General features: G+C 33.2%; 1 protein-coding gene across 10 annotated transcripts; it reads left to right on the forward strand.

Moving 5' to 3' along the window:
- The first annotated feature begins 1,993 nt into the window (after positions 1-1,993).
- LOC106617564 (uncharacterized) lies at positions 1,994-23,846 on the forward strand. 10 transcript variants are annotated; one of them, XM_036361894.2, is made up of 10 exons: positions 1,994-2,335; positions 2,857-3,792; positions 7,298-7,421; positions 15,001-15,494; positions 16,510-16,612; positions 20,320-20,458; positions 20,552-20,867; positions 20,938-21,450; positions 21,772-21,984; positions 22,714-23,846. In XM_036361894.2, the coding sequence occupies exons 4-10, from the start codon at positions 15,330-15,332 to the stop codon at positions 22,936-22,938; spliced, it is 1,674 nt and encodes a 557-aa protein (XP_036217787.1). In that variant the 5' UTR covers positions 1,994-2,335; positions 2,857-3,792; positions 7,298-7,421; positions 15,001-15,329; the 3' UTR covers positions 22,939-23,846. The 10 variants fall into 10 exon arrangements, with proteins under 10 accessions (XP_036217787.1, XP_036217792.1, XP_036217796.1 ...); XM_036361899.2 differs by having other exon boundaries at positions 3,573-3,792; XM_036361903.2 differs by having other exon boundaries at positions 3,727-3,792.
- The last annotated feature ends 1,974 nt before the right edge of the window (positions 23,847-25,820 follow it).

Here is a 25,820-nt window from a genome sequence, read left to right on the forward strand (position 1 = left end):
AGCATTTTATCAGTCTATGGCATGTTAATAGTATGTGGTATTGGCAAAAATATATAAAATTGGGTCGATACTATACTACATCTAATGATTTTCGTTTTTCTAACATGTTTTATGGTGAATATGTTGTTCAGCGTTTGAATTACAATATATATTTAAAAAACTGCTTAAAAATAAGCTCTCAATATACCCTAGTTTCTAATTTTATTTTTATAGCGGACTGTTGAGAATTAACGAATCTTAAAATGGTCACGCGTCGGTTTTTAATGGGCCACGCACCGATATCCCGAAAACATCTACCAGAGAAGATAACACGACAAGAGTCCATTATCTCGTATTGACAGGCTGCCGATTGAACATGCTTGATATAGTTGCAATGGTAGGCATAGGAGATATCGATCTGAAATGTTGCACACGTTCTTTTCTCCCAAGCAGCTGTTCATTGGTCGGAATCGGCGATATCGGTTCACTATACAATATAGCTGCCATGCAAACTAACGGACCAAAATCCAGTCCTTGTATGAAAAACTTTTTTATTTGATAAGATATCTTCACGAAATTTGGTACGACGGTACTATCATATAGCAGCCGTAAAAATTGACCGCTCAAAATAAAGTTCTTATATGGAATCTTTTTTTATTTGGATTTGTATTCTTCTTCACAATTAAAATATTACACAGCTCTACAAAAAAATTTTTTGTTGCTCTGAATAGCTTACAAATTTTGATGTTTTCAAATGTCCAAATTACGAAATTGTTCACGACAATGTCGAATTTTCGGCTAGTTATTAATAAAACATATTTTTACAGTCATTGTTGGGGTAAAAATATGCGAGAATTATGTGAACTTACATTCGATAAAATTTCAAGTTTTATTCTACGAAAATCTCCCTGTGCGTTTTAAAAGTTAATATCATGCTCTCAGAAACAACGCTGTCGCCAAATTCTCGGAAATCAGTCTTCCAGTGGAAATAAATGGGAGGAGGAGGAGGGTATGCCAAAATTACTTTCTAAAAATAAACCCATTGATTTAAATTAGGAATGACATACAATTTTTTAAAACAGTGAACGTGGAAAGACTATGCTTTACCTATATTTACAGAATATTTCCGAAGCTTAACGTGGGTTATTTTGTTTCATGTTTTCAGATTTTTGTAATGTTAATTGGAAACAAAGATTTAAAAATAAACGAGAGTAAATCTTACAAAGTCATTGATAGTGTCATGAATATCTAGGGCAATAAAGCCACTGTAGACCATTGTTATTAAGCAGAATAATAATAGCAAAAAAATAATTATTTTAACTCAACTAAACAACGCTAAAACTACATATACATGTATGTATGTATATTAAATATCTAAACACTTTACCCACAGTTTGAAGATCGCTGCTTTTAATTGTATGTCTTTCGTACAGGAGAATTTATAATAAAGAATTTGTATGTACATACATACGCACATATGACTTTAATAATGTACGTCGATCTCTATGTAAACGCAATGTTAGAATTATCAGCTGGCGCACGCTAACAACGTAAAGTGCTTTTGCTTAAAACAAAGCTTGGGCGCGTCAATATCTAATACTCATACTCATACCCAAGCACATATTTACATACATATGACTCTATCAACGTATGTATGTGCAGATTTCTGTGCAATTGTGGTTTCTTGACTCATTTGGCTATGGCAAATCATTTATTAGTACATACATTTGTACACATGTAAGTATGGAATAATTGCTGCCCGCCATTCATGGCTCACCAAGGCGGTGACGGCAGTGGAGCGCTTATGTCATTGTTAGCAGCGAACAGTGCGATCGCATGCGTTCGCGCGATCTTCCTATCAACTCTCGCGAGTACCCACGAATAGTTGTGCATACATGTAAATATGTATGCACCGCCAGCCGCAGTAATGAAAAACGCAAAGGGATATGAAAGAGATTGAGATAGAAAACGGAAACTCTCAATTGGTAGTCAACGCTGTGCTGAGCAAAAATTCTACCGTCAGTCTTTCTCTGATCGCCCCGATGATTTAATTTAAGCTAAAAGTTAACGCACTGTTTGTACTGAAATTCCCACGCGAAGTGAATTTTCTTGGATAATTCTAATGCAGTTGAAAGTTACACAAATTAGTGCTAATTACAAATATATAGAAAATAGAAAAATTATAAACGAGTTTGCAGTCAACATAACATAACGCCAATAACGAGTTAACGAAAAAAAATTAATAATTGTAAAAAAAATATATATACTAATAAACCAATACGAAGCAATAATCATAAATATATAAAGGAGGAAATAACGGCAGTGACCAATAAATAGAGACGTACGAAATTTTAAGGTTAAAAAAATATTAAAATTTATCACGAAATCCACTCAAATGCCAAATAATTATAAATCTGCGCATATATGTGCATGTATGTATTTAGTTTTGAACTTTTTTTTCATAAGCAACACAACGTAGAACAGTGATTCATGCCTGTGCTCGAAATAGCCGATTAGGAGGAAAAGAAGATACACTAAAGAAATTCGCTGGCGCACTTATAATATGTACATAAAAATACAAAAGAAAATATTAAAAGAAAAATAAAACAAATAAATAAAAGTTGGGTATACTATATACATCCATACATACATACATACATACATATATGTGTATGTACATATGTATACATAGACCAGCGCGCATTCGCACGAAACTTTTAACGACTTTGAGTACGCCTTCATTAAAATATGTATGAATGTACAAGCATACATACATACAGAACTACATACATACATATATGCATATGAAAAATCGTGTGACATAGTCTAACATAAAGTTACTTATAACATAACTATATGTACTCGTATATAATTTAGATACCGCCGACCCACAAGTAACAAAACTTTTTCATACATACGTATGTATGTACATACAAACACACAGCTATATTTATTAGATGAAAAGTGCGAAATTCGTTACCAATTGTTATTAGCGCAAGAAAAAAAAATACAAAAGTAAAAAAAGTTGAAAAGTAAAGACAAAATAAGAAATTTTAGCAGCCAAACAAATCTACTAAACGGATAATCGACACAGAACTCACAACCCCACAAACAACGAACGGAAGATCCGTAGAGTATTCGAAAACGATCTGGTGGGCCACAGATAAAAAACAAAAACAACGACTAACGAAGCATTCAAATAAAACGGTGCAGCGCAGGAAGAAGGCGGCACTACAACTACTACTAGCAATAGATAGAATAGATACAAACGACGAACGCGCACTCTACATATGTACATACATACATATTTATACAACTATATGCATATGTATGTGTAAGATCGAGAATCGAGAACTGCGAACGGAACGAGTCAAAAATCTATTTTTATTTTTTCGTAATACCCGAAGTTGGGCGCACAAAAATTTCTAAACACCACGTTAATTAAATGCGAAAACAAATTGAGTGCAGAAATAAAATAAATCGAATCGAAAAAGCGTGCTTGAAAGTATTTAAATTTTAAGAAAAATTTATTTAAAAACAAACTGCAAAGTTTTTAAATATATACATATAAACGACGTATGTCTCTTCATTAGCAACAGCCTACTAAACTTAAAACAGCATTCAGACACAGAAAAAATAAAAATAAAGATACGTAATACCGCACAGCTCTCAGGCGTGTGGTCCCTTTATACCAATTAATAATAATTCAAAACAGCTAAAATATAAAGTTTAAAAATACACTTTCAGAACTATTGAGTTAGAAACCGATTATTCGTATTTCTTCCGGTGCGATTACGATCAAAACGAACGAAAGTAAGTAAAATGTCATCATATTAAAATAAATAAAAAGTAAAAGTTGTAAAGAAAAAATTTAAAATTTTAAAATATTAATGTTCTTTGTATAATTATACTTTATGCCACTTATTAAAAAACTTTTGAAGTAAAATGTTAATTTCAAAAATTAGAACAGTGAAAAAATTAAGAAAAAAAAAACTTTAATTAGCAAAAAATTTTGACATTTATTTTAAACAATAAAAAAATTACCAAAACAAATTAAAAACTCTTAAAAAAACTGTTAAAAAGTTAAAAAGATTTTGACGATCATGGAAGAAAGTTATAATGCGGGAGGCCCATTCAGTTTACGATAACAAAGATTCACACATTCCAATAAGAGGCACTGCTTTTGAAAAAGTAGGTAAACAATTTCGTATAGTTTTTACCTTCAAAAGACACATGTTCAAATTTCACAGCTGTCGAAATTTGAAAAGAAAACATTTATAACAAGTAAGGAAGGGCTAAGTTCGGATGTAACCGAACATTTTATACTCTCGCAAAGTCAAATGGTATGGTCGTTTTAGATTTCTTTGTGGATCTTGCCGCCTTGTTCTATGTTTGACCGATATTTTCGGTAAAAAGTCAACAATAGGCACCGGGGTCGACATATTCAGTACCTAGGGGCTTGAACAGTTGTGGTTCAATTTAGATAATTTTTGGTCACAAGGTGGCATACTTTAAACGTATTATTCACGCAAAGTTTTACGGCGATATAATCATTGTTGCTTGATTTGCATAGTGGAAAGTGAAAAAATTAGATGAAATTCAAAATAATGTTATATGAGAAATAGGCGTGGTTGTATTCCGATATCGCCCATTTTTGTACTATAACATAGAAATATGAGAACAATATTACGTGAACTTGGTTCCTACAAAGTCATCTCATACCATCCCAAAGATAAAATTTAATGTCTCTGGCGTGTTTAGTGCTTGATTTATCGCGCTTTTAGTAGTTTTTAACAGTACCGTTATATAGGGAGTGGGCGTGGTTGTCACCCATTTTCACACTGTGGCTAGAGGGCTAAATATATTTGCTCCCAGTGAATTTGGTTACTATAGCTTTAGCGGTTTAGGAGATATGCACATTAAACCTATTAGGGGGCGGGACCACGCCCACTTAAAAAATTTTTAACTGCAGATGCCCCTCCCTAATGTGATCCTGTGTACCAAATAACAGTCTTGTATCTTGTTGTGGAGCTTAGTTATGGCAATTTATTTGTTTTTGATTACTGAAGTTACAGCTTGCACAGACAAACGGACAGACGGACGGACGGACAGACAGTCACCCGGATTTCAATTCGTCTCTTCATCATGATCACTTATCTATATATAACCCTATATCTAACTCGATTAGTTTTAGGTGTTACAAACAACAGTTAGGTGAACAAAACTATTATACTTTGTAGCAACAAGTTGCGAGAGTATAAAAATAATTTTTATGATACCCAAACATACCACTTTCGGAGAAATGATGGGCTGTGAGCCAGGAAAATCAATCTTTCATAAATGCTTTGATACATTTTGTACAAGTCATATAAACACCAAAAGAAGGTCCACTGAAATTAATCGAAATAGCTGAGACTCTAAAGATATCAAACAAATGGGTCGGATATTCCGATCATGAAAATTTTTTTATGTGAAAGCTTTGTGCAAAGTCAGCGCCGTGTCAATTGACAATGGAGGTAATTCACTCTATCACAAATCAATCAAAACTTTATATCGCGGGATGGCAACTATGTTGAATAATAAAATAGCGTGGTGTAAATTTGATAAACGTGTTTTACGACTTACGTTTTTTTGATTTACTTATTATTGTTGTAACGATCTTTAGAAACAGCTGATTATATAAGTATATTTCCACATAAAACAATTCAATTCCTGTTTCTTTAAAATTAAACAAATTTATTTTCCAATGCCAATTTTTCCCAACTATGATTTTTTATACTATTGAGCTCAAAAAGTTTGCAATAAGATAAAACTTGATAGGTACAATTTATACTAAGCTAATAATTCGATATCACTCGAAAAATTCTTTGATAGATATTATTGGATTTTTGATCAAGCTACGTCGAAAATGTTGAAAAGGCAGTTTAATATTTAAACCTCGAGTTGAAAGTAACATATCGAACCTCAAACTTTTACCTTTTATAGCGAAAAATCAGAAATGTAATGTTAATTACTCGTACCACATTTATATTGAAAGCCAATATTTACATCAAAAAAATTTGTATTTTTAAAATTTTAAAATGAATGAGTTTTTACTACGACATATTTGCCATTAATTTAAAAATATTAAAAGCAATAAGTGGCACGATAATTATGCAAAACACTTTACAGAGTACAAAAAACAAAATAACTAAAATAAACTATGTGAGTAAATAAAAGAAATACTTATTAACTCCTAAAAACACAGACAAGTAGCTGATAGTAACAAAAAATGCGTTTAACGACATTTGATCTATTAATAATTATGTTCCAATAGATAAAGAAAAAAGAAACAACTCTTATTTAAAGGGTTAGTCAGAGGTGACACTTGGTTTAAAATAAGTCAATAAATTGCATATTTTGCAGTATTTTTGTTTAAGCCTCATTGACAGCTATTTCAGCCAGTTAACGTCACAAAACACAATTTTTCTTTGCTCGTTTTTCATTATACCAAATTTTTTGTTTACATACATATACATTCGTTTGAATTTAGCTTATCTGTCAAAGAATTTGTCAGTTGATGCTTTAACGTACTGATGGTTGCATATAACCTAAAATATTTCGCAATTTCTGCAGAACGACATATTATACCATACTTTGTGTAAGTTGAAATCACACTCACAGCAATATTTTATGTAAGAGCAAATGCACACTCGCTTGTTTATGTTTTTTTTTTTTAGAGATCATTCTTTCCATTATTAATTCTAACCGCCTACTTCACATTCCCCACTCGTTGACTCAACAGTCTAGCTCTCTACGAGCAATTAGTGTAACGAATGCGAATTTATTATTTACTTATTAAGCATTAGATATTATCTTTAAATATGTGCAAAAAAATAGTAATTACGGTGTAAACAAATACGAATAGTTACATATGAGAATTGCGAAAGGTGTTTCATCACAAATATACATACATACATACATACACGTGGTAAAGGAAAATTGAGAAACGTTAAAGACAAACGAGTTTTATATGAAAATATGTAATTTATTTAGCATTTCTTTTTTGTAATTTTTCACGCTTTTCTTACCAACATTGCTGTTGTTGTGTGAATGTTAACGTGAATTGCTATAGTTTTCTTTATAAAGTTAGTCATAAAATAAAATAAAAAATTAAAAAGTTATAATTAATACGCGAAAATAAGGCAAACAAATTTATTATAATTTTATTTGTTTTAGTGTGGTGTTCTTTTTTTTAATAATACGCCAAAATAAAATAAAAGCTCTTATAATTTTCGACTAATTATATATTTATATGCAAAACGACGCATTTTTTTAGCTAAAACGATCTGCGAATTATTAATCCAGTAATAAAAAGCAGCAAAAATTCTGAACATATACGCCAACGATCGACAAAATCGGAGTAAGGAAGAATTTGATAAGACAGTCAATTTAAAATAAAAGTGAGTACCAACAATCTATTTCAATTCAGTTAAATATCTATGTGTGTACATACTCGTATATGTATATTTATGGAATTATGAACGCACACTTCCTTCCATCTGCGCTCATAATTAAATTCTTCATTTAAATAAGTATATGTATATTTTTTTTGTATTCCATTAACTACCACCGGCTCTTTTTTCTCAAAATTTACATGTACTAAGCATTTTTTAAGCGGAAGTATACATACCAAGTTTAGTTTGTATATATAATAATATTTCAAGTAAACTACGTCGCGGTGACAAATATGGTTCGGCGCGGCGTATGAGTTACAAGTATAAATAGTGCCGTCATGTCTGCATTTTCGATTTATGTTTTATGATTGCTTAGCTATAAGCAATGGAAGCATGTAAGGTTTACTCCAGCATCATAGAATAACAATTTTAAGTGTAAAAGTGCACGAGTTCTTACATATATTCATTGAATTATATACCACTATTGTCCAATATCTTCATTAAATTAAATAACTTTAAATTTTGCGACAGATTTTTGAACAAATGTTCAACAAACAAATTTTGGAAAAAATCTAAATAAATTACATAGACTGAGTTGTTTTAATTTCGACTGAATTATGCATAAAAAATTTAGTTCTAAATAAATTTGGCAATATATTAAAACGTGTCTTTTAATTGTATTTTTACTCATATGAGTCTCCCTGTAACATACGAGTATAACGTTGACAGTTTAAAATCAAAACACAATTTGTTAGTTGCAAATTAAAATTTGTGCATAGGTTAACCAAAAGAGCTAAATATTACTTCAATGAAGTTAGGTTAGGTTAAAAGGTTGATACAAAAATACGGATCCCCTTTGTTATGACCGGGTTATAGCATCTGATTAAATGCAAAACAGAAAGTATTGAGTGTGAAAGTGCTCAACAGTCATTCAAAAATATATACTAATTTCATTAAATGAATCGTGTATTTGTGAAATTTCAATGTCCAAGAGTGGGAATGAGCACTTAACAATAGAATAGCAAACAATAGTCGAACTAGTTAATAATTCGAAAGCTTCCAAATGCAATAATTTAATAAAAGTTTCGATTACAACTATAAAGTAAATACTGTTATATGATAATTATTCGATCAAAACTGATATACAAAATTTTGTTACTATAGATAAATATTAACTTAATGCATTATTTTATTGATACCTTATAATCACATTTATTTTATATGCCAGAATATCCACAGAAGAAAGTTATTTTTAGCCACTTTTATTAAACCAGCTCGAGTTGCCAGCTAATGCCGGTTTCTAACCCACATACTCATATGTGCACATACTTAGGTATACAGTCTCTTGACCGCAAATTTTACAAAAAAGAGAAAAAATCTAGCAAATTTTTTAAGATTTTAAGCATCGTAGGTAGGCAAAAGTAAATTATTAGACTTTGCTGATCTTACGTTCAATACGCTAGAGAAACTTGCACGCCCACATGTCATTCAAAAAGATAAGTACTATATATGTATGGTATATGAGTAGTGTGGATATACCATATTTATATGTAAGTGTTCACATTCATTTAAAGGGTGATTTTTTTCGCGAACAGTCGGATTGTGAAATGAAATATCAAGTGAAAGAAGTTTTCATTAAAAACCATCCTAATTGCGGAATGGAATAAAATTAATGATCTGTTTCCACGGTACGTAGAAAGCGATTAATATAAATCTCCAATGCATAATCCTGAACACCACCCACCTTTGGTTATTTGTGTAGGCGCGAGATCTCCACTTATTCTTGTACCTATTTAATCCATATACGCCCATAAATCTGGTATATCAGTGGCTTCCCAAAACTCTCAACTGATAAAACTCGGATTGGCTTGTATTGTTTCAAATGAGAATTGGAAATTAATTCTATTTGGTATTAAGTAAAACCTAGTTGTGCTTTATGTGGTTCTCTGACACAGATTTTATACTCAGATTCAAAATTAGTATATACATATGTATCTATAACAGAAACGCAGTACAAGATTTTGCATACTGCGTATTTGCGTAACTGGAGGATTCTCCGAGTTAAATTAGATGCTAGATTTGACCCATTGCTTAAGTCCTTAGTAAAATTGGGTATACAGACAATATTAAAGAAATTTTGTTTCAGGTAATTATTAAAAAATAATCTTCCTTTAACGTTTTTGTACTCTCGCAATTTGTTGCTACAGCGTATACAAATTTTGTTCACGTAACGGTTGTTTGTAATACCTAAAACTAATCGAGATAGAAATAGAGTAATGTGTATACTCGTATAAATGATCAGGAGGACGAAACGTGTTGAAATTCGTTTGACTGCCTGTCCATCCGTTCAAGTTGTAACTTGAGTAAAACTTAAGATATCTTGATGAAATTTGGTACACATGTTCCTGGAACCATAAGAAACTTATAAAATAATAACTAAGCCGTAAATTGAGATACAAAACTGTAATTTGGCACACCGAATCGCAGTAGGAAGGATATCTGTGGTTTGGAAATTTTTAAAAAGCGGGCTGGATCCCTCTTCCTAATAAAGCTAAATATATCAACTAAGTCTTCTCAGTAAAAGAGGCCTCACAGGTGTTTCGGTGTTCTTATGCTATAGTACGAAATCGAACTACAACCAGGCCTACTTTCCATATACAACATTTGTAAATTCCATTTGATTCTTCATTTTAGAGCATATAAATCGAGAGTCAATGACGTGTTCGAAATAAAACTTTGCACAAATAGTGCCTTTAGACCATAACTTTTAAAGCCTCTAGATACCGAATATGTGGGTCCAGTGTCTATGGCTGACTTTTTACAGAAAATACCGGTGAATCCAGAGGTCTAGTATTTAAATTCGGGAAGAATATTTTTCTGATAACAGTGTGCCCATGTGTCAAAATAATATCGAACAATATAATGAATATGAGGTTTCTACATGAAACTATATAGCATCTTTTTTAGTAATAATATGTCGTAATGGATAAAATCGGGCCAATACTACCACTATAAGAACTTTAAACTCCCTGTTGGTTTTATACCGTCTTATTATTATTAGCAAAATTAAGTGACGTATAGCACCGGTTTCTGTTTTCGTGCTCAAATTCGGATTCTAGACATTAAAAAACACTGGAATGTTTATTTTCAGCTCTTAAAGTTTGCTTTTGCCTGATATGAAAGGGCGTGACTTGCCCATACGAGCATAAAAGAAATACGAATAAAATTACTACAAAAGCAAACTTTACTAAAAAAAGAATCAAACCCCAAATTACGAAAATATGTGAAATTGGTCTACCAATTAACCCAGTTATACTATTGGCAGAGATAAAGAGATGCCCAACTCATCTCTCACTGGAATCGACGTCAAAACCTCCGGAACTCAGGCAACTGTCAAAGTTCAGGAGGTCTGACGTTTAGCAATTGGCAAAATAGGGACGGCCGGATTGAAAACCTACAGAAAAATATGTGAACAGAGAGATTTGTTGCTGCTGTTGAAGATCACTAACAAAAATTGGAAAACAATGAAAGTGAAAGAAAACGCGAAATTGAAATGTATGAGATGAAATCTTTTGTAATGCTTTGTTGTATTAATTTTCGATTCAAAATTATATAAATCATTTATTAATTGAGAGTTAATACATATATTTTTTTGATTAAATATTACTTGTAAAAGTTCAAAAATCAATTGTTTTAATATATTACAAAATAACAAAAAAGGGTTTAAATAGTTGCTGCATATGTTTAAAGGATACATGTATAATAATATTTAATCTTAATAAATGTTGGGTATTTTAATTTAAATTCCCAAAAAGTATTATTGTGTCCGATCTGGCTACAATGGAAAATGTTATAGAAAACGCCAATTTTGAGACGCTCTCACACTGGAAAGAGTTGGGCATCCCATTATCCCTGCTATTGGTTCGTTAACAACTTCACACTTAACCGCTTTGTCGTTATATATTTGAAAAGCTGATATAATAAGACTTGGGGTGCATTCGAGATGGCAATCACGACAGCAGTGTTGTTAATTTGTCAAAGTATCATGTTCTGCGTGAATTTTTGGCAACAGTTGCAACAGCATCACGTTCTACTGTCACTTTCTGCTCACAATTTATCTCTACCTCAAATCAGGACGTCGAAAAACACTTGAACCAGTTTTTTATCTGCAAGGATAATAAATTTTATGAGCGTGAAAGCAATATCTTGCCCGAAAGATGGCTAAAGGTATTGGATGGAGAATGTAGAATTTCATAAAATTTACACAATAAAAAAATCGTGTTGCACTAAAAAAAACAAAATTACTTAATGAACGACCCACTATTCATAAAATTACTTAAAACCATATTCTCTAGTATTTTTGAGAAATAATAAATGTTAATGCAATCAGTTCAGATTTTCTCCTAGCTCCAATATACCCAACATATTGATTTTAACTTTAAATCTGATTTTAAACCGTTTGCAGCGCTAAATTGGTCTAAACTTTGGTCTTAAACCCATATCCTTAATATAATTACTTTATTTGGTTAACTTTCAATTCATGTACCCAATATATAAAATTTAGGCTCTTTGGTTTCATATAAAATTTTAAGGGTTTCATCACTAAACAATACTTCCAACATTTCAATTATACAAATTATTTATTTATCCGGAATAAAAAACAAGAAAAAAACGTTGACTTTAGCTACACCAAAGCTTAATAAATTTCACAAATACAAAAAATGTCATATAAGAACTTGATTTTAATCGACCAGTTTGTTTGCCACTCGTATATAGACAATAATCCATGCCAAATTTCGTGAAGATATCTCATGAAATGAAAAAGTTTTCCATACAAGGGCTGGATTATGATCGATCAGTATGTATGGCAGCTATATCCTACAGTAGTTCGATTTAAACGATTTCTTCAGAGCTTGTAGATCTGCCTTGGACAATAATTTCTGGCAAATTGCGGGAAGACATTTTGATTGATGATTGATTTTGACCGTTCAGTTTGTATGGGAACTAAATGCTATTGTGGTCCGATATCAGCGGTTCGGAGCAGCTTTTTGGTGATTGAAGACGTATGCAAAATTTCAGGTCGATATAGCTGAGGGACTAGTTCGCGTCTATACAGACAGACGGACATGGCTTAGTGAGGTCAACTCGTCATACAAATCATTTATATTTCCATACATAAAGCAAAACTACTAATCCTACTTAAATCACTTGTTTCTTGTTACCTTGCAAAAAATTTGTTCATTTTGACAGTTGTGACTGCATTTTAAATTGAAAATCGTTAAAATATGCATGAGTAAAAGTCCAAAGAAGCTGAGGTCTTACTTATATGGAATAAGCTTTAGAATTAACGCCATACACAAATAACTAGTTATATAAAGGTATAAATATGATTGCTCCGGGTTAAGTTATTTGTTTATTTTGTCATATATAATAATAGAAGAAGTTTTCTTCACTTCAAGTTTCAATAATCTTAATAATAGGTACATATATGTACTATACTTGTGTATGTGCGTAAACCTTAAGTCGTGGTTGCAAAAAGAATATAGTTATACATAACCTGTCCGTTGGGTGTCACAAAAAATATCTACATATGCGCCAGTGTTCGTATATGTGCAATATCCATTTTAGTTCTATGGACATACAACAAAACATACATACTCATAAATTGAGAGATTACTACTGCAGGTATATCTCTGTTTATTAGTCACTTACTGCCTAGAGCTTCCAAGCTTTACATAAGTTTCAACACTCGTTATTTCATTAATGATATTTATCTTAGTAGGATTTGGATTATATAAGAACGGGTATTTGTCCATATCTATAACCGCATAAAAGTGCATCAGCATGCATATACTATAATAAAAAAATATGATGACTAAATTTTAGTTTTAGAATTGAATTTCGATAAAATGAATAATGTTGATTTTCTACGAATAATATATCTTATATATGTATATAACCGGAAATTATACAAAACGCAATTGAAATGAATGACTATGGCTAGAATTGTGTATGACAGTTCATTAGCTGGGGTATTTAGTTATCTGTTTTCTTAAATAATTGCACTAAGAATTAAAAACCATTAAAATATTTCTTACATCTTAATCCCTCTAGAATGCTAGTGCTAATTTAGTTTAATAAATGGGGGAAATGCTGTCAAGTACGAAAATTTGTTTGCATTTAATTAACAAAATAAGAAGAACCGTTAATTTCAGCTGCCCCGAAGCTTTAACACAGGGACATTTCTTAAACGGGCCAACGGTATGCATCTAACCGAAAACGTTTTACTACAATAGTTCCTTCTAGTCACATTGTGTGATTATAAACAACATTCAAGTCGAAATAAGGTTAATTAAGAAAAACGGTCTTTTATGAAGGTCTTTATCTTGATTTTGCTCCTTCAGTTTGTATGGCAAAGCTGCCTTAGATGCTATAGTGGTCCAATCTGAACAATATATTGGCAGATTATAGCATTGATTTGGCATCTATGCCAAATTTCGTAAAGATATCTAGTCAAATAAACTAGTTTTCTTTACAAGAACTTGATTTTGATTGATCAATTTGTATGGAAGCTGTATTCTATACAGACGGGACATAGTTAAGTTGACTCAGCTCGTCACACTGATTTATATATTTACTTTGGGGTCAAACTTAATATACCCTGTTCCAGACTATAAAATACTTGAAAACGTTAAGATAAAAGTTTCCCTCTCTTCAATAACGTTGCGCATTCCAGATGGAACCGCCGAAGAAATTATGTCTCATAACCACTGTTTTTATACTTTCGCAACATGTTGCTACAGAGTATAATAGTTTTGTTCACCTAACGGTTGTTTGAATCATCTAAAACTAATAGAGTTAGATATAGGGTTATATAGACTTAACTTGAGTAAAAATTGAGATATAACTTTATGAAATTTGGTATACATGTTTTTTGGTACCGTAAGACGGTTGGTATTGCAGATGGGCTTAATCGGACCATTTCCACGCCCACAATATGCTATTAATCAAAAACAAATAAATTGCCATAACTAAGCTCCACAATAAGATACAAGACTATTATTTGGTATACAGAATCACATTAGGGAGGGACATCTACAGTTTAAATATTTTTTTAAAGTGGGCGTGGTCCCGCCCCCTAATAGGTTTAACAGATGAATTCGTCATTATATTCAAAATTATTCTTTGTTCGATAGTCCAAACGTATCAAACTTCATCTGATTTTAAAATTTCATGCTATAGAGGTGTGTGTGAGGCTATAGACTGTGCGAAGATTTTATTCACATTTTTCTGAAATCGAAAATATTAGAAATAGTAATTGCGACAGTAGCGCTTCGTTACAATTTCGAGTTGAGTTTGACTAAAAAAAAGGTCAAGTTTTGACCTCATGAAAGAAATAGTTGTATGGTACCATGCTACCTCTTCAAATTCCTCTGCTTATGGCGTTGTGTGGCAACATCTTTATAGTATATTTCTTTTATATAAAACTACATTTATTATTATTTACGTCAAATTATATTTTTCAACCCCAAAATTTTTTCTAAATACATATATACTTATTAATTTTAATATCTCCTTTTTGCAGACGACAGAGGGAGAATTCTTCATATACTTGCGCCGCATAAAGCTATTAAGCATTCAGCAATATACTATGTATATAACAGCATAAATATATTCAAATTGTATTTAGATTTGTAATGCAAATTACTTTGTGATATTTAAAAACAAACAAAAAACACTCATTTTAATTGAACTGAAGCTTCAACAATAAAAGTTATATTTTGAAAATTGAAAGTTGAAACAACAAAAAACCAAAGATTTTTATAATTTCACAAAAAAGTGTTGTAAGTTGTAAACAATTAGCAAACTATTAGACACGTGATCAAAGTTGTCAGTTACAAATAAAACATTGAAATGGCTGAACATGTGGAACAATCGCAACAAGCGGCACATCAACTCAACAATCAACAAAATGACGCGCGTAAATTACGCAAATCACCGGAATTTCAACCGATGCCCAATCTCACACCTGGCGCCATACTCAGAGAACGCAGTTTTGTGCGCACCTCTAATCAACAGGTAGGCAAATGAAATTAATTTCATATAAATTGATTTTGAATGGAAATCACATTCCTTCGAGATATGTATATGGTACATATGTAATAAAAATGTGTATATATACATATACAAGTATACATATGTATGTATATGTGTTTGCTTCACTTTCGGAAATTAGTGTAATTAGTGCATTTTGTGTATTTAAGTTTTTATAGAGAACATTTGATCGACTCTCACTGCAGAACTTTCCGAATAAATGTTTATATTAAGTTAGGTTATACTGGCCGGCTGTCACGCCATACATAGACCTACTGGCCTTTAGTAATGCCAGATGGGGTTTCAATTTAATTTGAGGTGAATGAGGTGTTCCAGCTACTCTCTCGTGCTGACTTCCCTAAATTTTTTTCATGTGTCGTCGTTACTTAACATTATACCCTTCACAGAACTTTATTCCGATCGTTCAATTTGTAAGGGAGCTATACGATATGCTGATCTGATCTGAACAATTTCTTCGGATATTACAACTACAAGTACTTGATTCCGATTGTTCAGTTTGTATGACAGCTATATGCTATAGTGGTCCGACAAACGAGCAGATTCTTAGTGAGAAAAGGACAAGTGAAAAATTTCAGATCGATATCTCAAAAACTGTGAGACTAGTTCGCGTATATACACACAGACGGACATGGCTAAATCAAGTCAGCTCATCATGCTGGTCATTTATGTATATTTTCTTATAGCTTTCTTTTTGGTGTTACAAACTTCGTGGCATACTTAATATACCCTGTTCAGGGTATAAAAATGCACCTGTGAAGCTTATTATATTTTCGGTGCAGCCGAAGTTAACGTTTTTTCTTGGTATATAATTATTTTACTACTTCATATAATATGTATATACAATACATATTTATATTATTTACAATTGAAAATTATGCACCGTTAAGTGTACAATCGAACAAAAGTTTAAGTTTTTTAAAAATAATACAATCTGATACTAAGAATATTCAAATTATTTACTCGAAAATTTCCTTTACAGAATATCAACAAAAGGCGCAGTCTCGCTTTCAATGTACAAACGGGTGCAAATCAACACGGGCAAATGCGTGGAAAACCTGCTATAGACATCTATAGACCACCGAGTAAGTGTGAAACTTTAATATGTTTAACAAGCTTATACTAAAAGTGTTATTTAGAAATAACCAAATATAATAATAATGCCAATAAAAATTAAGTTTCAGTACTTTAGAGCTAAAATATGCCTCCCTTTGTATAAGTTTCTTTTTTTAAGTCCTTGATGAGGCTGTAGAAATTTTCAAATTTAAAAAGGAAGGAAGCTTAAAACGAAAATAGATTTTATACATTTTAGAGGTTAGCTACAAACTTTTTATTTCAATAACAATATATTTCTTTGTTTTTACGCTAGTTTTGATTTAAATTGATATGTTGGGTTTTTAATATGCTTATGCAAAAACTTCTTTCATATTAAAAAATGTTGCAAAAATATTCAAAATGCATTTTTCGACGAAATCGTGAATGAATCACGATCAAACTTGGTATTTTTTTTTTTAATTATATTATAGGTCATAGACTCAATTAGTTTTATAACTATATTTTACTTGCCGTCAACGGAAATCATATTAAAATCTGACATATTTGTAAACTTAACCGAAGAGGCTAAATTTAATATATTGAGTTGATGAGCAAACGTCAACCAAAAGATCACAATAGATGATATTAGCGATATGAGATTAAGAGCAAGGTCTAGACCAACTTGTTAGAATAACGAAAATTATTATTGTATATGTAGTATAATATGTTATATTATCACATATGTAGGCATTAAACTAAAGTACCAGGTATGAAGTGAGCGTTAAGATACAAATGTGTGGGTAGAAAACATTTGTTGTGAACAAGCCTTAATTAAAAACATATCCAATAACCTTGCAGTCATTGAACAAACAACGTCTAATTTTTTCATTGTGTTGAAGATGTCAAATTTTGTACCGGAAAGTGATGATTTGTGGAAAGCAATAATTTTTTGTTTCCATTTGAAGAAATGTGCTGCAGAGTCGCATTGAATGCTTGTCGAGGCATATGGTGATCATGTTATTGTATATCAGAAGCAACATGCAAAATATGATTTCAACGGTTCAAAAATAATGATTTTGATGTGATAAATGAAGAACGTGGAAGACCAAAAGTTTGAAGGCGCCGAACTTCAAGCAATATTGGATGAAGATGATAATTTGAGTCAACAGCAAATGACAGCCATGTTAAATATTGTACAACAAACAATTTCAGACCGTTTGAAAGCTATGGGAGCCACATAAATTGAATGAAAGACAAATGGAAAACCGAGAAAATACTTATAAAATTTTGCTTAAAAGACACGAAAGAAAATCAGTTTTGCATCGAATTGTCACTGGCGATGAAAAGTGAATCCTAAATGGAGAAAATCCACCAACCATTAACATCGACTGCAAAAACAGATTGATTCGGTAAGAAGGCAATGCTCTATGATTTGTCTGATCAGAAGGGTGTGGTATATCATAAGCTTCTAAAACCTGGTGAAACTGTTAATAGTAATCGCTAAAAATCAATTTGAACCATCGAAAAACGACCAGAATGGGCAAGAAGACACGGCAAAGTATTTGTTTTACACGACAACGCACCTGCACACAAAGCAAAATCGGTTCAGGATACAATCAAAGTACATGGCTGGGTGTTACTCCACCCGCCGTATTCACCAGACTTGGCAATTTCCCATTACCATTTGTTTTCATCCATGGGACACGCATTAGCTGAGCAGAACTTTGATTCCTACGCAGAAGAATTGGGTGTCTAATTGGTTTGCTTCTAAAGACGAATATTTCCATTGGCATGTTATCCACAAATTTCCAGATAGGTGGTCAAAATGTGTAAAAAGCAATGGTCAATACTTTGAATACATTTTTTTTCTTTCCCATTCAAAATTAGTATTTCATTTTCACAAAAAAGCTATCATTTCATATCGGTACACTGGTATATGCAATATTATACGCTCAGTTAAATTTGCTATGATATCTTACATATTGACCGATATATACGGTATAAGGCTTCCGTATATACGGTATATTGGCCTTAAATTGTTGAAAATCTTTTGGTACATGCGACATAGGTGTAGTATTGACCCGATTTTTTCTATTTTTGGCATTACTATATATTATTAACAGAAACAGATTTGCTCTGAGTTTCAAAACGCTAACAATATATGAGGAGTAAAGTCAATCGGATGTTTGAAATTCCTGATATTAGTTACATGGGTATAGTTTTATAGATTCACCGGAGAAAAACACTCACATATTGGCCGATATATGGTGTATAAAATCAACTGGAAGTTCGAAAATCTTTCTATTAGGTATATGGGGGCTAAGAGAAATATTAACCCGATTTAACACATTTTTGACAATTAGACATATTATTATCAGGAAAGGATTCTCTCCTAATATCAATAATATATCTCACACATTGACCGATATTTTCGGTAGAAATCAGCCATATCTTAAAGACAATATTCGTGGAAATTTTTATCACTAGATATTAATTGGTGCTTGATTTGTATACAGGAAAGTGAAAAATCAGATGGAATTTATAGTTGTGTTATATGGAAAGTAAGAGTTTTTTTAGTCCGATTTTCGCAATGTAACATAAAAATAAGAATGTCAAAATAATCGCCTGTACCTAATTTGGTTGAAATTGGTTAAGTAGGTTCGGAGATATGTAATTTCTCATTTAGATATTGATATTGATTTATCGTATTTCAGTAGTTGTTAACAAAATCGTTATATGGAAGTAAACATATTAGGCGGTGGGGGCATGCCCACTTTATAAACATTTTCAAACCACAGGTGCCCCTCGTTATTGCCATTTGTCGTACCAATTTACAGTTTTGTATCCTAATTTACGGTTTAGTTATTGCAATTTATAGGTTTTCGATAACTACGTTCAATGGGCATGGCAGTGGTCCGATTACACCCATCTACGAACTCGACCTCCTATTTTTGCCGCTTGAAACATTTTAGCAATAATGAGTAGATAAAAAGTGCGACTACTACGGCTTGACGTTATCATGAAATTCATTGATCGTTGGTTGGCTAAATTTTAGTTGTTGTAGCTAAAGTTTTCTTCTATGAAATTCTTTTTATTCTAGGATATATTCATCAGCATTCTACGAACTACACATTTGACTCAGTATTTTCTCACTTTTTGTATTTATTGAGTCACCGAAAATGTATGCAACCTGGTTCAAAAAAATTTCTCTGAGTCTGATTAGGGCTTACTTTGGTCAAGCCAATATATTTTTAGATATTAATGTATGAAACAAAACGTGGTAGTTTGAAAAACCGAAGACCCCTAAAAACAGCCTTTTACTTTATTACATAATTTATTTCCTATGTATGTACTTGTATATGTGGATCTTGTACTATAGCTTTTTATGCTCATCCAACTTTATTATGCAACTCTAATGCTTTCTGTTTACGGCAGGCGTTTTCGTTTTTAAAAGCTTTGCTAACTTAAATGGTGTCTACTCCAATCGGCCTCAAATGCTTCAGCTGTTATATTGCATGTGCTCCACTTTTGGAAATAGACTTCAAAATTAAATTGCCGACACTTTCTTAATCGAAGCATTTTTTACTCTCTGTATTTTTCCGAAATTTTACACCATTTGTATACCGCACCCCACCCATCTACGAAAATCTGCAATCTGTGTATTTCACACTCGATTGTACAATTCGCCACAATGATCGAATGCAATTCGAAATGCGTTTGTGGAAAAAAACCTGACCTAAACACATGAAATACCCAGATGTTCGCAATGATGGCGCCTCTTCAGCGGCAGCCTTAAACAGGTTAAACATTAATGCACAGGAGTTCCAAATGGGTAGTACGAATGCCACGCGCACCACACCTCCACGTGGAGATGCAAATAGGGCTGGAGATAGTCGGTAAATACTGCCTGTCACAAGGCTTTGCTAATAGAATTTCGCTTTCGATTTTCCATTTACAGAACTTAACTTCAACCTACAACATTCTTCCAGTTCATCGGCGGTCATTTATCCAACGACAACTTCGCCTCAAGGTTTAGTACCACCATCGAAATCATCGGTGGCACTGCATCAACAAATGCAATATGTGGCAGCCACAAATGCGATGGCCAATCGTCGACAGGCGGGTCTCTCTCTAGGCAGTATGCCGATGACAACCAATCCAATCGGCAACAAAATGCATCATGTCGGCGCACATCGACCCATTTTGGTTACACATTCACATCCGTTGGCCGTTAATCGGTTTTCGGGTGGTGTGTCACAACAAATTCCACTAATTAACTCGCCATCCAGTGGCAATATATTACACGTATGTTGTACACGCTTTATCAGCTACTTCTTATATTATTATGAATTAAATACATTTCCAACTTTCACAGCAAACAGCGAATACGAATCGTGTGAAATTCGCCAATGAACCGCACAAGCATCACAGCCACAAGAATGGACAAAATCATCTTAGTCACGACTATCAACAGCAGCAACAACAATTGAATGCCATGTCACAATATGCCGTCGCCAATGGCATAAGCACCGATTCATATATAAATGTTAGTCCGCTACAGCGTTCGAAATCTTTGTCTTCCGCGGACGCATTGACACGTGGGATTGCTGGCCTTGGTTTGGCTTTGGGCAACGAGGTCACCGACATCGGTCAATTCAGCCCTGACATACAGGCATTGATCGACACAGCTTTGAACGACCCGAATAAATTGAACTCGCGCGCACTTATGGAACTGACGTCACACTTTATTAAACGTGCAGTTGAGGGTCGCCGCTATGCTTTGCCCATCTCACGTCTCTGCCTAAATATTATAGCTAAGGAACAGAAGGAGACTTTCTTGGAAGCCCTATTGAACACATGCCGACAGTGGTATCAGGAACGTGAAAAGGTAAATAAATTATATTATAATTAATATTGGATATACACGTCTCCGTATGGACTTTTTTATTCGACAAGTTGTATTCACAAAATGTGGTATAGATTATTATCTAAGGCAGCGCTACTATCTCCGAACAAATTGTTCAGATCGGACCACTATAGCATTTAGTTACCATTCAAGTGATCGATTAAAATCAAGATAAATCTCTTGTTATAGACTTGTATACTATAAAAACTACACCTGTTAATGATATTATAGCTTCTGTGCAACCGAAGTTAACGTTTTTTCTTAATTTTAATAAAAATATGTAAATATTTTTTTCTCTTTCAGTTACTATACTCCATACAAGGCATGAAATCACCTTCCCGTCTACGCTTTACTGCTTTCATGGCTTTTCTTACCGAAATGTTCTGTCAACTTAAGCGTCGCCAATTACAACTTCGTACTCAACGTGAAGGTGCACCGCCGCCACTGGTCCTACTGACGTTACTCTCCAAATGCTGCGAAGACTGTGTCAAGCCACCTGTGCGTTCGCTGTCCGAGGTGAGTGAACTTTATAATAATATGAAATTAACATATTTAACAGCTTTGATGACCACAAAGACTTCCCACTCCATCAGCCATTTTTGATCCGTCCGTGTAGTTGTTAAAAGTTCCGCTGGTGGGTCACGAACCAAGATAAAGCGTGAGGGTATGCGGTCCATTTATCCACCGAGCCACTGCTTATCGAGCTATGTTCTTCACCTAATGTCGCTCTTACAGCTTATTTCCCTGCCGAGCTTTCCACTGCAATGTCAATTGGTGGCAGGTCGAGTAACCTTTCTAATACAGCTGTTGTGGTTTTAGTGCTTTTCCGTTATACAGAGAGCAGCGATTCGCTGTATTCACTCCAAAGGTTTCCTATACGAGATTTTTTTGGCAGCGATCTACCACACCAAAACACCAAAAGCAAGTTTGGCTTGACTACCGCTGCAATACAGGTGTTAGGCCACATGTAGACCCTCTTCTTACATGTATAGACCACTGACCTTTTTCAACCTTTCTTCCGCATTGAATTTCCACATCTGTTTGCAGTCCAAAATAACTCCCAGGTATTTGGAATAATCCTTAGTAGTTAACTCCATGACTGGATCTTGTTGATGTTTGTTTTCGAGCGCAATTCATCACGCTACTAATTGTGTCTTGAAACTTGCCCGTCACTCGTATAGCATAGGCTATCAGTTTGGGTGCTCTTCCTTCAAATTTATTTTTTTTTTTTCTTTTTTTTTGCAGATCGAATGCCTTTTCTATGTTCTAACCTGTATCGGGCAAGATATGGAATTACAGCTGCCACAACAGTTGGAATTGCTATTGTCGCTGGTGCGTGATGCTTTCTTGAATGCAAGTGACGCGGCACCGGCCATTCGTCGCACCTTATTGCAATTAATTGAACTACAAGCGTCACACTGGCAATTGCCCGGAAACACTGTCTTATACTACTATCCATCGGCAAAGTAGTGAAAAGGCCAACACCACTCACAACACAAATCAACTCAACTACCACTTGAACCAGACTCAACTTTTGTTCGCACTCTTCTTGAAACTGAAAGTCCTCAGTGCGCCGGACCTGCGCAGCGGCTTCGTGTTCATGCAATCATTTCAATTTTTATTATGTACTCGTACACTGTATGTGGCACTTAACTGTTAGATTAATATTTATACATACATGCATACATATATAAGTATATGTAACTGCAGTTGTGCCTTTTATTATATTTATTTTATGATGAAATAAGATAGGAAAGTATATTTTTTTGTGAAAGCATTTACTGAAAATGATGCAAATTGTATTAAAACAAGCTAAGCGCTTGCGCTGACTTGCTGAAAGCTTCTAGAAAAGCCAACATTAGTAGTAAATATAGGCTGAAACTATGCACATACATACATACATACATATTAAACGTAATTTGGCAAACGTACTAACCCTAAAGATAGTCATAACACAGCCATTAAAACATGACAGCAATAAAATTTCATTGGAAAACAATTTATACATTTTTATTGTTTAGGAAAAAACGCAATATTTTTTAAATTTGTGTCAATAAGTCACACAAACATTATACAGCGGACCTATGGTATACATTATAATTTCTTAAGTGTTTTTCGTCTGTGCAATTTTATACATTTAACAAAAATCAATGGAATTTATTTATTTTGCATACTCGTATTCCTATAATTTAATGTAAAAGAAGCTCAAATTATTTATAAATAAAACATAATTGCATTGCACACTCGTATACAAACCTTACAAATATATTAGAAAAAAATGTCACTAAGGAAATAAGAATTAATGCACATGAAAAATGTTTAACAAATAAAAATTAAGAAAAAAAATAAACTTTAAATACTAGTCAGAGAACAAGAAACCAGCAGTTTTTTTCTTAAACAGACACTCCTAAGCAATTAACACTAGAGAATAACCAAATAACAGACCAGGAAAGCGTTTAAAACAGGTCTAATAAGTCTAATGAGCACTTGAAAAGGAACTTCAGTTATTAAAGGCAAAACCCAGTAAGAATATATTGAAGGTGAAATCTATCTACAAAACGCCGGTCAAAGTTCATGAAATACTTAATAGCTGATGGCATGGGTGTTGGGATCTATTGCGCGTAGCTAGATCTCAGGTGACCCTTCAACCTTACGACATATTGCAGTATCTTCTAAGCAGAAGCCTTTGCAGTCAGGAAAGCTGCTAAGATAGCTAATAACCAGTTCAAGAAATACGCAGGTCGCTTAAACGATACACAATAAAATTTAAGAAAAGGCTGACAGAGGAATCGGTGAGATGGTATGCCTTAAGGACATGCCAGATCATGTGTGAGAGACGGAAGAAAAACACGCATGCTTTCGTCTCACACGGTCTAGAAAAGACTGCAGGGCGGTTGTTGGCGTAGTCACAGGTCACAACTTACTGGCATCACATGCGAGCCGTATGGGCATTATTAACGATGACACATGTAGAAAGTGCAAGGAAATAGGTATGATAGAGACGCTTAAACATCTCCTCTGCTTCTGTCCGGCCTTACATTTGCATTACAAAGAACCTTTAGGTCGATGTGTGGCATGATAACCTAACCTAACTTAACCTATAAGCTGTATTCACATCACCAAATCTTAGAGATTAGATTTAACAAGCCACTGGTATAAATTACATAAAAACCGAGGTATACAAATTCTCTTGTTTTGAATTAATGCACATTTGGTTTTTGCCTACGCATATGTACATTTTTTTGACACGAGAGCAGAGCTGAAACAAAATGAGCAGATAATAGGCAAATCACAATTTAAGTAGTATTAGCGTCACGGCCTTTAAAGTGATCAAATTTGACCCGAACTCATCAAATACAAATCTTCGGCTGGGATTCTGCTGAATATTCATTGCCTTCAGCGATTTTTGGTGTTTTCGGTTTCGGCTACGCTGTCAAAGATCTTTTTTGTGACCGCTGCTCGATGTAGTTTTTGCAAACGATTCAAATCTATTACGAGTCTAGCATTGACACGCTTCAGACGCAAAATATTAGCCAAAATGTGTTAAGTTCATCCATAAGATTGGTTGAGATTCTCTGCTATTAAAATAATACTAAAGAACTGTGGGTAATGATGCGAATATTATGAATCGCAAGAATTTATTGTAATACTTTCGAGTCTATACCTTTTGAGTAAAATAATATTTTTGAAGCATTTTGCTTCTTTTCAGTCATCAGTAAATATATTTAGACATCGTAGATTGTGTTATTTTAATGAAATGAAGTTAATAATCGATTATATAGAAAATTATGGTAAGGAATCGATACCTTCTAAATATTTTATTTTGATTGTTAAGTTTGTAATACAGCTATTTGTTATAGTGATCCGGTATTAGCGGTTCCTACAAATGTGCAACTTCTTGGAACGAAAGGATGCGTAGAAAACTTCAGATGGATATCTCAAAAACTCAGGAACTAGTTCGCGAAAATAGAGACAGATGGACGGATGGACGGACACACATACGGACATGGCTACCTCGTCACTGCATTTCCTTTTGGGTGTTACAAACTTCTTGGCAAACTTAAAAGGATCTTCCCATGTGATGGGCTCAAAAATTAAAATTTGTTCATTAGTTGCTTTTTTAACATGTCTAAAATACGGTAAAAAAGTTATTTTTGAAAATTCAAAGTCGTTTTAAAGATACAGCAGTTAGAATAAGAAGCTGTTCGGAGCTCTCAGTTGCAGACTTGAAACTTAAAACGCGTTTTTCTCAAAGCTATGTTTTTCAAATATGCATGAACTATTTTATAGCAAAAAAAAACGCAAACTTTTTTCAAATGTCTACCAAAAGCCCAATTTTTATTTAAAAGGGG

The sequence above is a fragment of the Bactrocera oleae genome, chromosome 3 (genome assembly GCF_042242935.1).
Source record: "Bactrocera oleae isolate idBacOlea1 chromosome 3, idBacOlea1, whole genome shotgun sequence".
Classification (NCBI taxonomy): Eukaryota; Metazoa; Arthropoda; class Insecta; order Diptera; family Tephritidae; genus Bactrocera; species Bactrocera oleae.

What these genes read in the sequence shown, in the direction of transcription:
- LOC106617564 (XM_036361894.2), top strand. Translation starts at nt 15,330, where the DNA reads ATGGCTGAACATGTGGAACAATCGCAACAAGCGGCACATCAACTCAAC. An exon ending in TGCGCACCTCTAATCAACAG is followed by an intron (nt 15,495 to 16,509) that starts GTAGGCAAATGA and finishes TTTCCTTTACAG; the next exon opens with AATATCAACAAAAGGCGCAG. An exon ending in CCAGTGGCAATATATTACAC is followed by an intron (nt 20,868 to 20,937) that starts GTATGTTGTACA and finishes CAACTTTCACAG; the next exon opens with CAAACAGCGAATACGAATCG.